Source organism: Lynx canadensis, chromosome D4 (genome assembly GCF_007474595.2).
Source record: "Lynx canadensis isolate LIC74 chromosome D4, mLynCan4.pri.v2, whole genome shotgun sequence".
NCBI classification, from domain to species: Eukaryota; Metazoa; Chordata; class Mammalia; order Carnivora; family Felidae; genus Lynx; species Lynx canadensis.
Genome location: NC_044315.2, coordinates 59181816 through 59195416, shown reverse-complemented (window position 1 = coordinate 59195416; position 13601 = coordinate 59181816). Strand labels below are relative to the sequence as shown.

Here is a 13601-nt window from a genome sequence, read left to right as displayed (position 1 = left end):
ATGTGTGTGTATGCTTGTACATGCATAGACTATCTCAAAAAGGATAGCAAGAAACTGGTAATAGTGGTTGCCTCTGGGGAGGGGAACTGGGTGGCTAGGGGACAGAGGTGGGAGATAGACTTACTTTTCACTGTTTACCCTTTTGTACCTTTGAATTTTGTACCACGTGCATGTATTACCTAGTCAAAAAAAAATAAATAATTTATTTTTAAAAATAAAGTCTTCGTTGGACTACTCCATAAAATTAACTTCATCCAGAAAAAAATGCTTGTTTTAGTTGCTGATTTTATGATATTAGTATGTCTTCATGAGTTTTGGCATTTTGGTTATAGGCTCATTTTGAGTAAGAAAGGTTTTAAGAAAGGTTTTTAATTACTTTTTTTCTTCTCCTATTTACTGGTTTTGTAGTTGCCCCCATTTGGATTTTTGAACCACTAATCCACAATTAGGCCACATAATGACATTAAGTCCTCCAGTTTCCTGATGATATTCCTAATCCACAATTAGGCCACATAATGACATTAAGTCCTTCAGTTTCCTGTGATATTCCTATCACACATATACATTCAATCACTGACTCAGTAATGGCTTCATTACTGAGTCAGGCCAGGAGGATGTGTCTTAATCAGCCAAAACCCACAGCCTCAGGTAGTGAATAGCTTTTTCCTTTTTTCAGCCTTTCACAAATGGGGCAGGCATTCAGCCTTTCACAAATGGGATAGGCACTCTAGTCATATGCCTGGCTTTGTGTAGTAATTCTGGCTCTGGTTCCTGCCTCACATAAAGTACTTGGGTACTTCTGATTCTTGACAGGAACTAAAACTACCACACATCAATACCAGATGGAAAACTCAGTGGGCTTGCAGTTTCAGACCTATAACAGCTTCCCTGTGTTCCATTTCTGGCCCACGAAAATGTTTATGTTGTTTCAGAGCCTCACTATATCTTTTGTGCTATTTATTGTTCAGTGTGTTTAGAGCATAGAGGTTACATCAAAACTCAGTAAGTCACTGTGACTAGAAGCAATTTCCACGTTTTTTTTTTGAACAGTAACAGTAATCGTTATAAAGGGAATATAATCTTATTACATAATGTTTAGAAAACAGAAAATTACTCATTATCCATTCATTCTAATCCATCCTATGTTAGCATTGAAAATATTTCCTTATCTTCTGCATTTCATATTTTTAACAACTTTTATCATGATTTTTACCTATATTGTCCCAAGCATTTGTCCATGTTGATATGTAGTCCCTATGACCATCATTTTAATGACTGCATATTAATCCACCAAGCTGTTCAACTGTTATTTACTTCCCACATTATTAAGAATTTAAGGAGCTTCCAACATGCTTTTTATAAAGAAGTTCTCTGTGCAAATGTGTTTTTCCCCCTCAATAGTTTGGAATGGGGAGGGGACAGGTGAGAGAGGCTAAGTAATGGGATTGCCATAATTCTACACAGATCATTAGCCCAAAGACATTGGAGGACTATTGTAATGCATGGCTGAGGTTCATAATGATGACCCTAATATATGAAGAGAAAAGATAAAATTATATGGAAGTGAAAAATGCATTTCAGAAAAATTCTTATCCAAAATGGTTAATAGTAAGTTTTATAATTAAAGGGATAAGTTTCACAAGGGATAAAATTCACAGTTCACAAATGCATATCATCTAGCACTGCTGGGCAAGACATTACCAATTTTCATTAACTTCCAAAACAGAACATTTTGGGTCACATTAATAAACTTCACTATTTCACTAAAATACTGACCTGATATTATTTACACAGTCTTCATGAGCTTCAGAAAGTGTTTTTATGTGCTTTGAAGATATAGGGTCAAAAAGCAGAACTTCAGTCTGTTCACAAGCAACAGTCAGCACTGACCTGAAAGCAAATGACACATTTCTCTTTAGTTTTCTAGCATTCTTTCATTATTGATATTTATTTATAATCATACAAACTATAATGAATAACTTTTTTTTACCCATGTTAGTAGCAAATGTTTTTTATTTTTAAAGTTTTATTAATTTTTTTGAGGGGGGAGGGGCAGAGAGGGAGAGTATGAAAGAGAATCCCAAGCAGGCTCCATGCTCAGCACAGAACCTGACATGAGGCTCGATCTCATCATTGTGAGATCTTGACCTGAGCTGAAATCAAGACTCAAGACACTTAGCTGACTGAGCCACCCAGACACCCCAGTAGCAAGTATTTAAAAGATTGAAATTATCTGCTGTTGGCAATAGTAGGAAATGGTACTCTCCAATATGATTAGTGAAGCATAAACTGGTACAGTTTAGGTTCAGAGAGTACCTGTGTCTATCAAACTTTTAGCACCACACTCTAACCGGCTGAGCTAAATGGCCAACCTTGTATCTATCAAACTTTTAAATGTGCATAACTTTTGACTCAGAAATTTTTTCTGGGAATTTAATCTAAAGAAATAATCATTTATAAATACAAAGAAACATAAAGATATGCTTCATTGTAATGAGAAATTGAAAGTAACCTAAAAGTACATGAAAGAGGAATGACTGATTCTATAAGCCATGGTACATAATAGTTTGCAATATGGTGCAACATTTAAAAAGAAAGGGGTTAAGTTTTATGTGGATATGCAAGAACTCTAAAACACATTTCTAAATGAGAAAAGCTGGTTGCAGAAAAGCATGCATCGATGAGGCAACTTAGGAAAAAAAAATTATATATAACAAAATTATGTATTTCTTTATCAATATCTATTAAAATGTACTGAAAAAGGTTTGGCATATATCCTACCAAACCAGTTAGATAAAATCAAACTTAATCTTTTCCTTTATAGTTTTTAGTATTGTCTCTTGTTTCAGCCCTCTCCTATTACAAAGTTATATAATTATAAACCTTTTATAAGTTGCATTTTGATTTCTGAAAAGCAACTGTGTTTTATTTAAGTCTTAGTTTTCTGTGGGCACTGCTTTCAGATTCAGATCTAGCAAATGAAATCTTAAGTCTTTGAAACTGCAGGCCTGGTCTCAATTTATAGTTCCAGTAATAAATGGAATTTGTACACTTAACATTAAAATACATAAAATAAAAATGTTTTTAATTTTTTAAAGTAATCTCTACACCCAACATGGGGCTTGAACTTACAATCCTGAGATCAAGAGCCACATGTTCTACTGACTAAGCCACCAGAATGCCCCAAGACAGAATTTTAATTAAAAAAAAAAAATTTATTTGAGAGAGAGAGAACACACGTGCTTGAGCAGGAGAGAGGGGCAGAAAGAGAGACAGAACCTCAAGCAGGCTCCATGCTCAGCATGGAGCCAGATGTGGGGCCTGATCCCATAATCCTGGGATCATGACCTGAGGCAAAATCAAGAGTCGGACACTCAACTGACTGAGCCACCCAGGTGTACCCCCCAAGACAATTTTAAGTAGCCAAAATTTTCTATTTATTTATTTATTTATTTATTTATTTATTTATTTATTTATTTATTTTTGAGACAGAGAGACAGAGCATGAACGGGGGAGGGTCAGAGAGACAGAGGGAGACACAGAATCTGAGACAGGCTCCAGGCTCCGAGCTGTCAGCACAGAGCCCGACGCAGGGCTTGAACTCATGAACCGCCGCGAGATCATGACCTGAGCCGAAGTCGGAAGCTTAACCGACTGAGCCACCAAGGCGCCCCCAAAATTTTCTATTTAGAACAAACTTTTTAGATAAAGTAGGAGAGGGAAAAAATCTAAATTGAAATCTTTTCCATATTTAGTAATCATGAAATTGTCCTTTAAAGGGTGTCCATAGGAACCCTTTTTAAAAAAATTTTAATGTTTGTTTATTTTGAGAGAGCCAGACAGAGCACAAGCAGGGGAGGGGCAGAGAGAGAGGGAGACATGGAATCCAAAGCAGCCCCCAGGCTCTGAGCTGTCAGCACAGAGCCTGACACAGGGCTCGAACCCACAAGCCGTGAGATCATGACCTGAGTGGAAGTTGGATGCTTAACCAACTGAGCCACCTAGGCTCCCCGGCAAAACCTTTTTTGAAATATCTGGACTTCAGGATTTTTGTGCTGGTTGATCAACATGAGTAAAAATATTCAAATTAATATCCATAATTTTAAAGCTAGCCATTTTTTGTTGTTATTCAGAAGAGTCACAGAATGAACTTTACTCCTTTTTGTGCATAAAAGTAAACGAATCGCTGATTCTTGGAGAGTCTTTACCTTAAACACTGTAAGATACCTATAAAACTGATACTCATTGTTTTGTTTTAATACAAATAATTTTTGTACATGGCATGATTTGTAACTTTTTAAAATGCACATCAATTGTCCCAATATCAAAGCCTACACTTTTCTCATTGGTTTGAAACGTGATCTTTATCATATATACGTTTTGTTTCTGGATTCTACACCCCATTCTATGCAATACCACCACATTATTACAATTTCTAAACGGTTTTCTATGTGGTAAAGCAAGATCTCCTCATTGCTTTTTTCAAAATTAATTAATTTATTTTGAGAGAGCAAGACAGCCTGTGCACAAGTGAAGGAGAGCCAGAGAGAGAGGGAGAGAGAGAATCAAAAGCAGGCTCCATGATGACAGCTCATGAAATGTGAGATCATGACCCGAACTGAAATCAACAGTAGGACGCTTAACCAACTGAGGAATTTTAAATATAGCATGTCAGGTCCTACTAAAAAACCTTGTTAGTATTTTTACTAGGATGCACTGACTTTCCAAATTAATTCAGTGGAATTTGTATCATTCAGTATTGAATCATCCATCAGTAACATATACACCCTCCCACATATTCAAGATTTTCTTAGCAAGAGTATCTTAGCAATTCTTGGGCCTTTAAACATCCTTATACATTTCAAATCAACTTACCAAGTTATGTACACACACACACAAGTCCAGCTATGGATTTTCAGATTATAATAAATCTATATAAAAGTTTACATAGAATTGAAATCTTTATAATATGGAGTCTTTCAATCCATGAACAGGGTGTATTTCCATTTACCATGGAGATTTTTCTCCATATGGATCATACCTATCTTTTCCTAGATTTATTCGTGGGTACTTGACCATTTTTTTCATACTTTTGTAAATATTCTTTTTTAAATTTTGCTTTGTTGTTGGTGTACAGAAATGCAATTGATTTTAAAATAATTTATCCATTAATCTTGCTGTTTTAATACTTTACCCATAGGTTACTTTAGGTTTTCTTTGTCGATAATCATATCTACAAGCAAATGCTTTGTTCTTTTTTAATACTTTTTTCCTTGCTGCACTGGCTAGAACTTTCGGTATAATGTTAAATAGAAATGTTACTATAGCAGGCATGCCTCTCATTCCTGATCTTCAAGAATACATTCACTGTTTCATCATTAAGTACAATGTTTGCTGTAGAGATTTTTTGTTTGTTTTTCTTTTGTGGGGGATAGATTTGTTATTGGATTAAGAAATTTTCTTCTACTTCAAATTTGCTGTTTTTTTCATTGATATATGTTCAATTGCATAAAAGTTTTCCAACACTTACTGAAATTATCCTAGGTTTTTCCTTCAATATGTTAATGTAGTGATTTACATTATTTTATTTTCTAAACCTTTGATTTCTACTGTAGAGCTTATTTAACTCATTTGGCTAAAGCTGTGGGCTCACATTTCTGGCTTCTCTTCCTTTCATAGACCTTGGCCCTGCAATTTACTTATTACCTTATTTCTCTAATTCCCTCAAACACAAATTTTTATGTCATTAAATATTTATATTTTTTCTAGCTTTTCTAATTATTCTGTTGAAGGGTTGGGCCAAACCACCTACTCTACTTCTGGAAAGCTATAATCTCTACCTCTTGCATCTGAAGTTATGTCACCCCTTTTCATTCTGAATATTGTTTGCTTGGGCATTCTCTTAATCAATATGAGTGTTTTTCATTTTTATTTGTCTTTTCAAAGATAAGATTTTCTCTGGTGAGTATTTCTACTGAATTTTAAAAAGTTCACCAGTTCCACTCTGTCACTCTATTTCCTTCCTTCTCCTTTCTTTGCTTACTTTGCTATTATTTGCACATAATTTCACTATTCTTTCTTGAGATAGATACTTAGCTCATTTTTACTCGTCTTCCTTTCCAGTTTATTAATGACTATTATTTTCCTAGTAAGTACTGTTTTACTTGTATCTTACAAGTTTTGAGACATGTGGTACTTTCTTTATCATTCAGTGCTAAATATTTCTAATGTCCATTATCATTTCTTTTTTGGCCCATATGCTATTTATAAATGTTTCTTCACTTGAAAACACTTTTTCTAGTTATCTTTCTGTTATTGATTTCTAGTGATCACACTGTACTGATATACTGTAACTTCTTTGATAATCTTTTAAAATGTGGCCTTGTAAGTGAAAATTTTATAAATCTTCCTTGTGTGTTTGGGAAAAAAAACGCAGGAGGCAGCTGTTACATATAGCTAAGTGTGATATTTAAAAATGTTAAACATTCAATAGTAATATAAACGTGAATAAAAATTTTCAACATTTTAAACATAAACTAACCTATAAATTATAAAAACTCTTCCCAAGTGATAGTTCTAATTAAGTTGTTTGTCATATTATTCTAGTAATTTCCATTATTTGTTAATTTTTGGAAATATCAGCCATAATCTTTTCTTTGACCCAGATGCCGTTGTCTGCACCATGAATTGGCATAAAGAATTACATAAAGCCCCTCCAAAAATGTCCACATTAAATAGGTAGTCATTAAGTAACTTGTAGTCTTCATAAGTAATAAAAAAATTACTTAACATCAACAGAATTGTTTATCGGGCTACATCCTCTTTTTAGCTTTTGCTGAAGTAAGTATATTAAAAATTTTTAGCACTTATGCTTGTTGTTAATTTTGTGTATTAAATATGTATACAATTATGTTAATAACTAAGCCACAAAAAGAATCTGTTGATATATCATGTTTAATTATAATCCTTTAGTCCAGATGACAATATAGCAGTTAAAAGCATAATAAGCTAGGGTACAAATCCTTTGTTTTTTTTAATTTTTTTTTTTTTTTCAACGTTTATTTATTTTTGGGACAGAGAGAGACAGAGCATGAACGGGGGAGGGGCAGAGAGAGAGGGAGACACAGAATCGGAAACAGCCTCCAGGCTCTGAGCCGTCAGCCCAGAGCCTGACGCGGGGCTCGAACTCACGGACCGCGAGATCGTGACCTGGCTGAAGTCGGACGCTTAACCGACTGCGCCACCCAGGCGCCCCATAAATCCTTTGTTTAATGACCTTTCTGCTTCTCAGTTTCCTCAACTGAATGTTCCTGAGATTTATGTTGGTGATCAGTTTCATTAATAAAATGAGTGTTTACTGATGCCCATGGTAGGCAGGTATTCAGTGGATTTTAGCAAACTTAGCCCACTAAATAATGGTGAAATTCAGTAGGAATAAAATTAGGGATCTGCATCCCTGGAGTAATGACATCCATAAACCATCCCTAGAGGCCTCATTCATCTGCTGTGGATTCTGTTGTCATGGAGTGCACACTATGCCAAGAGAGTTAATATGTCTGGATGGTGCCTGCAGTAGTGCTAGTACTCTTGTCTGACTGACTTGTTCATCTCTCTGGATCTCCCCGGAGGCTGCAGTTCTCACAAATGACTATGTGAGAATGGCTGGGAAAGTGCCTGAGAAAGGCAGGCAGCCCCACACTAAGGGAAGCTAAACGGTCACTGGGCATTTGCCTATGGATTTTTTTTGTGTGGGGAAGGGTATCTGGCATGGATAAGGAGCACTTTGAACTGATGCTGCAGCTCTCCAGTGAGATGCTTGTTGGTAGCTTGCTGTGCCAGCTCTTAACTCTGTAGTTGTTATATAATGGGTTACTCTAGGAGGTCCCATGGAAGGTACTCAATGGGCTTGGGGCAGTAACTATTCAACCACTATGGACATATATGAATATTTTTACAACTGGTACAGCTGAACCAATGTGTACTGATTATCAGGCCTGGACACGGCATACTGCCCTTTAAAGCAAGATTTTAAGTGCTGTTTTGATCTTATGTTTGTGTCTGCATAACTGAAGTATATACTATAATGTACATTAAAATCTTTCTTCATGATAAACTTGATACATATATTTTAAACCTAAAAGACTCATCCAAGTTCAGAGCTGTTTTATTTTCCACGTGAACTGAGCTTTTATCAGCATGACCTCCATCTCTAGTAATTTTGCCTTAAAGCCTAGTTTGTATATTAATATAGCTCACTAGCTTTTATTTAGAATGTGTTTATTTTTGTCTATCCTTTTGAACATATTAAGTACTATTATACTTATTATAATTAGTAATATTTGGATTTATTTTCAGCCATTCTTTGTGCTTTCTTTTTTTTTTTTTTCCAGCCATTCTTTGTGCTTTCTTTTTTTAATGTTTATTTTTAAACACAGAGAGTGCTAGCAGAAGAAGGGCAGAGCGAGGGAGACACAGAATCCAGAGCAGCCTCCAGGCTATGAGCTATCAGCACAGAGCCTGATGCAGTGCTCGAACTCATGAACCGCGAGATTATAACCTGAGCCAAAGTTGGATGCTTAACCGACTGAGCCACCCAGGCACCCCTTCTTTTTAAAAAAAATTTTAATGTTTATTTATTTTTGAGAGAGAGAGACAGAGCATGAGTGGGGGAAGAGAAGAAAGAGGAGACACAGAATCCAAAGCAGGCTTCAGGCTCTGAGCTGTCCCACACAGCCCAATGTGGGGTTCGTACTCAGACTGTGAGATCATGACCTGAGATGAAGTCGGATGCTTAACCGACTATGCCACCCAGGCATCCCTGTGCTTTCTATTTATTATACCTTTTCTACTTTTTTTCCCCTTTATTGTCTTTTTTTGAAGTATTTCTTTCTCATTCCATATTTTTTCCTCTACTAGTCTGGAAATAATATATTCTTTCTTGTATTTTAGTGTTTAACTTGCAGATTTTAATATGCAAACATTAAAACCTAAAGTTATGATGTTAAATTCTCCCTCAAGGAAACAAGAAATTTAGAACATTCCTTCCTAATTTGTTACTGTTTTTTTTTCAATTTTAGTTCCATCTTTGTTAATTCCAAAAGACAAAATTGAAGTTATATTTAGTTTCACATGCATATTTCATTTCTTTATTCTTCATTCTTTCTACCATCTCAGATCTTCCTGTTGAAAACTCTTCTCTTTGAACTTCAAACTTCATTATTGAAGGTCTGGTGGCAAACTCACTGAGCTTTGCTTGTGTATGTATTTACTTCATCTTTGTTCTTGACAAAAATGTGTTCTTGACAAAAATGAAGACCCCCATCTTTATTGGGTATAGACATCTAGATTGGAAATTTTTTTCCCCCAGCATACTGAAAATAATCACCACTGTCCTCTGATTTACACTATTATTTTAAATATTTTTTTTAAGTTTATTTATTTTTGACAGAGAGAGAGAGACAGAGCATGAACAGGGGAGGGGCAGAGAGAGAGGGAGACACAGAATCTGAAACAGGCTCCAGGCTCTCAGCTGTCAGCAGAGCCTGACACGGGGCTCGAACTCATGGACCATGAGATCGTGACCTGAGCCGAAGTCGGATGCTCAACCGACTGAGCTATCCAAGCGCCCCTGATTTACACTATTATTGATGACTAATTGACTATCACTCTCATAATTAATCCTTTGAAGGTATTTTTTCTCTAGCTTTTAAGATTTTCCGTTTGTTGTCCTGGAGTCCCTGTATGTCTAGAAAGGATTCCTATTTGGGGTCTGCTAGGCATCTTAAATCATGGTCTGGTGACTTTCTTCAGTTCTGGAAAGTTCTCAGCTATTATCTCTTCAAATGGGTGTTGTTTTTTTGCCCCATTATCTGTCTCATTTTCTTCAGGAGCTTACCAAATATATACTATGCCTTTTCTCTCTATGCAACATGTCACTAACCTCCTTAATATTTTCAATCTCCGCATCTTTCCTGTCTCCATTTTAGATAATTTCTTCACTTCTGTTTTCCAATACACTAATTCTCCCTACAGCAGTCACACATATTGTTATCTACCAACATTATCAAATTTCATTTTTCAAAATGTCATCCTAGGAGGTGTTATTGTAAAACATTTTTGGAATTCTTTAGAAATTACCTCTACTCCATGTATCCTTTACATTTCTTTTTTAGTGCCAAATTCTCTCTCATCTGATCTCTATTAAATTCATAATTTTAATTCTTACTTCCTGTGTCACCTCTCCTTGTCTGTACTGAGAAGTCCTTATAAGTGACAGTGGCAATGTACCTAGTAAGCTGATTTAACCCATCCAACCGAGGGTTATGAGAAATTATCTCCTTTAACACAGATGTCATTTTTCTATAAAACTATTTTAAGTCCTATGAAAATCTGGAGCATATTAGTAGATATAGTAAGAATACTAAAAAATTAAAACACTTAACTATTTTCACCTATTACCTTGACACAGAAAAGAACAGCAATGTGCAATGTTGGCCACAGTATGCAGAGACAGGTACTTTCAATGGAGTATTTCAGGCAACAGGAATGAGAATTAGTGAAATCTTCGCAGAGGGCAATTTGATAATAGGTATCCAAAATCTTCACAACCTTTGACTCATTCTAGGGAATTATCATGAGGACATAAATCTAAAAATTTTATTTATACAGGTTTTATTTAAATAAATGAAAAAATTTAAAGAATGCTGTAGAAATATATTAACATAAGTAATTCACAATATACTATGAAAAAAAGCAGGCAACAAAATGACTCCATGTTTATATTAAAATAAACATATACAGGGGCACCTGGATGGCTCAGTTGGAAGAGCATGTGACTCTTGATCTCGAGGTCCTGAGTTTGAGCCCCACGTTGAGATTACTTAAACAAATAAATAAAACCTTTTAAAATAGGTAGATAACCATATACAAAGAAAAAAATTCCTTGGCTAGCCATTCAATCTCTGCAATTATAACTGCTGTTTAGCTTCTTTTTGCTCATTTATTGCCTAGGTCTTCTAGAATGAGTATATGTCAACTGCAAATTAAACAGTGTTGAATTATTTTAAGTATCAGAATACCTAACTACTTTTTAAAAAAATGTCTGTATGGGACACTATTATCCATATTCAAACATAACTATCAGTAATATATTCCTCATTCTAATAGCACTGGCAATGGGAACTCCTTCTTCATAATTCGTTCTACCCGTCACCTGAACCTAAAATCCCACTTCCAGAGAGTAGAAACAGCTATTTCTGAAAGCCTGACAGAATAGGTAGGGGGGTGGGAAGAAAGAAGTTGGGGTATGGAGAAGAAAGGAGCCAAATGTTTATGAGGAACAGATTCTTGGTATTTTAGGAGGAGCTTTAGGAATAGGGCTTGGATGGAAAGAGGAGTGGGGAAAGGCAGTTCCGTGAATAAACTTCAGCAATAGTTTCTCCTCTCTTCCCTGTATTCAGGTGCACATTCATTGCTATAGATTCCACCCAATTGCTGTTAGTAAAAACCCCCAGAGATCCTAGCATCAAGCATAATTAGGAAGAAGCACCCACATCAGTGAAATGGAATATGGTGTGCCTCCTCACCATGAGATTTCAGAGTCTGCTACTTTTCTCCTTTGTTAGCGTATTTTAGGTTTTGCTTTAGCAAAAGATTTTGCTTTGTTAAGCTATCATCTTTCGGCTTCACTGGCATGACAAACTGATCCTCCAACCAAAGGTCCTTTAACATACCATTTCCTCTATCTGAAATGCGTCTCTGCCCTCCCCCATCTTATCTTGGCTAGTTCATCTTCTACTCATTTTTCTGTTCTTGGTCAAATGTTATTTCTTCCAGAAACCTCAAACACCCTAGTATACAACAGGCTCCCTCAAGCTTTTATCCAATTTATAAATATATATTATGAATTATTTAGTATGGTCATTAATATGTAGTTGAACTAGTATGTTCCAAGCGTAATAAAAGTGGTCCCATTAGCTGCTTTTGCTCACCATCGCAACTTCTGCATCTGGAACATAGCAAGTGCTCAACAAATATTTGCTGAATGAGAGAATGAATAAATAAGCAGCTAAGCAAATGACTAGGAATCCAGAGGCCTTATCGGGTAAGAGTTAAATTAACTATGTCCTCTCAGGGTAGAACTGTGGGTCAAGTTTTTCCTTTGTTCCTTGTTGAACTCGTTTGTGTACTCACCAAAGTTTTAAAAATACCTGTTATTTTGAAAATTCCCCCAAACCCAAAGCAAACTGAGGCCAAACATGAAATATTTACTCTGCCAGGAAAAAGGCTGGATACCCTTAACAGAAGCATCCAGTCTAGCCTGGGGACTTCACAAATGCCCCACATCATAAGACACCACTTGGCCGCCTCGTCGTAGTAACCTCCCGGAGCCAAGGAACCCTTCTCCTTGTCCCCTCAGGGCAAGTCAGGCGCAGAGTTCGTGGAACCTGCAGGCTCCCTACCCTCGTCAGAAGCTTCGAGGAGAAAAATGCAAGGCCGGATGACAGGGAAACAAGGAGCCTTTACCGCACACGTTATCTGCCAGGCACGTACTGCGTACAGGAGAACCGGGCTCTGGCCGGGCTCTAGCCCCACCGCACCGAGTCCCGAGGAGCACACAGGCGTCCTGGGCCTGCCCACCTCCAAGGGCTGGGCGGAGACCTCCAACAGCCACAGGGCACTTCACAAAGTGCCGGGGGAAGGGGCCTGCGGGCCGGTGACCCCGAACCCCCGGCCCCCGCAAACGGGAGGCAGAAGCAGGAGGAGGCCGGCACCCGCCCTCCGAGGGGCCTCGCTTACCCGTCGGGGGAGTACTCGAGGTTGAAGACCGCGCCGTGGGTACGGGTGCTGAGGTACACCGAGTCCGCGGGATGGATGGAACCATAGAGATTAGTCATGGTGCGGAAATTGTCCCGCGCCGGGTCCACGAACAGCCCGCGGCCCAGACTGCGTTCTCTCAGCCACCCGAACAGCCGGGCACCGAGGCCGTGGCGGCCCCGGCCCCCCGCCCTGCAGTCGGGCCCGGGTCGCCGGCGCGCCGGGGAGGGCGGTGACAGCTCTCCCTGGGTGGAAGCTGCAGAGGAGTCCAGAGCTGCGTGAGGCTCGAGCTCCCCGGCGTGTGCGGCCGGGGGCAGCGAGGGGACGCCGGGACGGCGAGGGCTCCGGGAGGGCGACGGGGGAGGGGCTGCGTCAGCCTCGGGCTGCGGCGGCGCGGGCGGGGAAGGGAGCGGCCCCGCTGCCGTTGCCTGCCCTGCATGGGATGCCGGCTCCTCAGTCGCGGTTCCGGCCGTCCCATCCCCTCCCGGACTACCGGGCCCGAAGGTAAACATGACCAACGCGCCCGCCCCCCCACTCCCGGGCCGCTGCCCCTCCGGCCGACACCTCACCGATCCCACCGCCACTTCCGGCGTGCGACGGCCTAACCCCGCCGGCTGGGAAACATGTGCTGCTCCTGGCCATCATCCGTTGGGGACCGCGAAAGTGGGGACACAGCCGACGGCGGGTGTTTTAGCCCCTAAGGGACGGTGGTTGGGAACGACTAGCTGTGTTTGAGCGCAAATGAGGATGCCCAGGATCCTAGCTATAGGGGCAGTGTTAGCATC

General features: G+C 38.8%; 1 protein-coding gene across 2 annotated transcripts in view; it reads right to left on the bottom strand.

The window, feature by feature from the left end:
• Positions 1-13370, bottom strand: part of DCAF10 (DDB1 and CUL4 associated factor 10) — a 42850-nt gene extending 29480 nt beyond the window's left edge. For both annotated transcript variants that reach the window (XM_030292635.1, XM_030292636.1), the window contains exons 1-2: positions 12799-13370; positions 1777-1890 (exon numbers count right to left, since the gene is read on the bottom strand). In XM_030292635.1, coding sequence (XP_030148495.1) covers positions 1777-1890; positions 12799-13328 — 644 coding nt within the window. In that variant the 5' untranslated portion in view covers positions 13329-13370. The remainder of the gene's footprint in view (positions 1-1776; positions 1891-12798) is intronic.
• Positions 13371-13601: the final 231 nt, after the last annotated feature.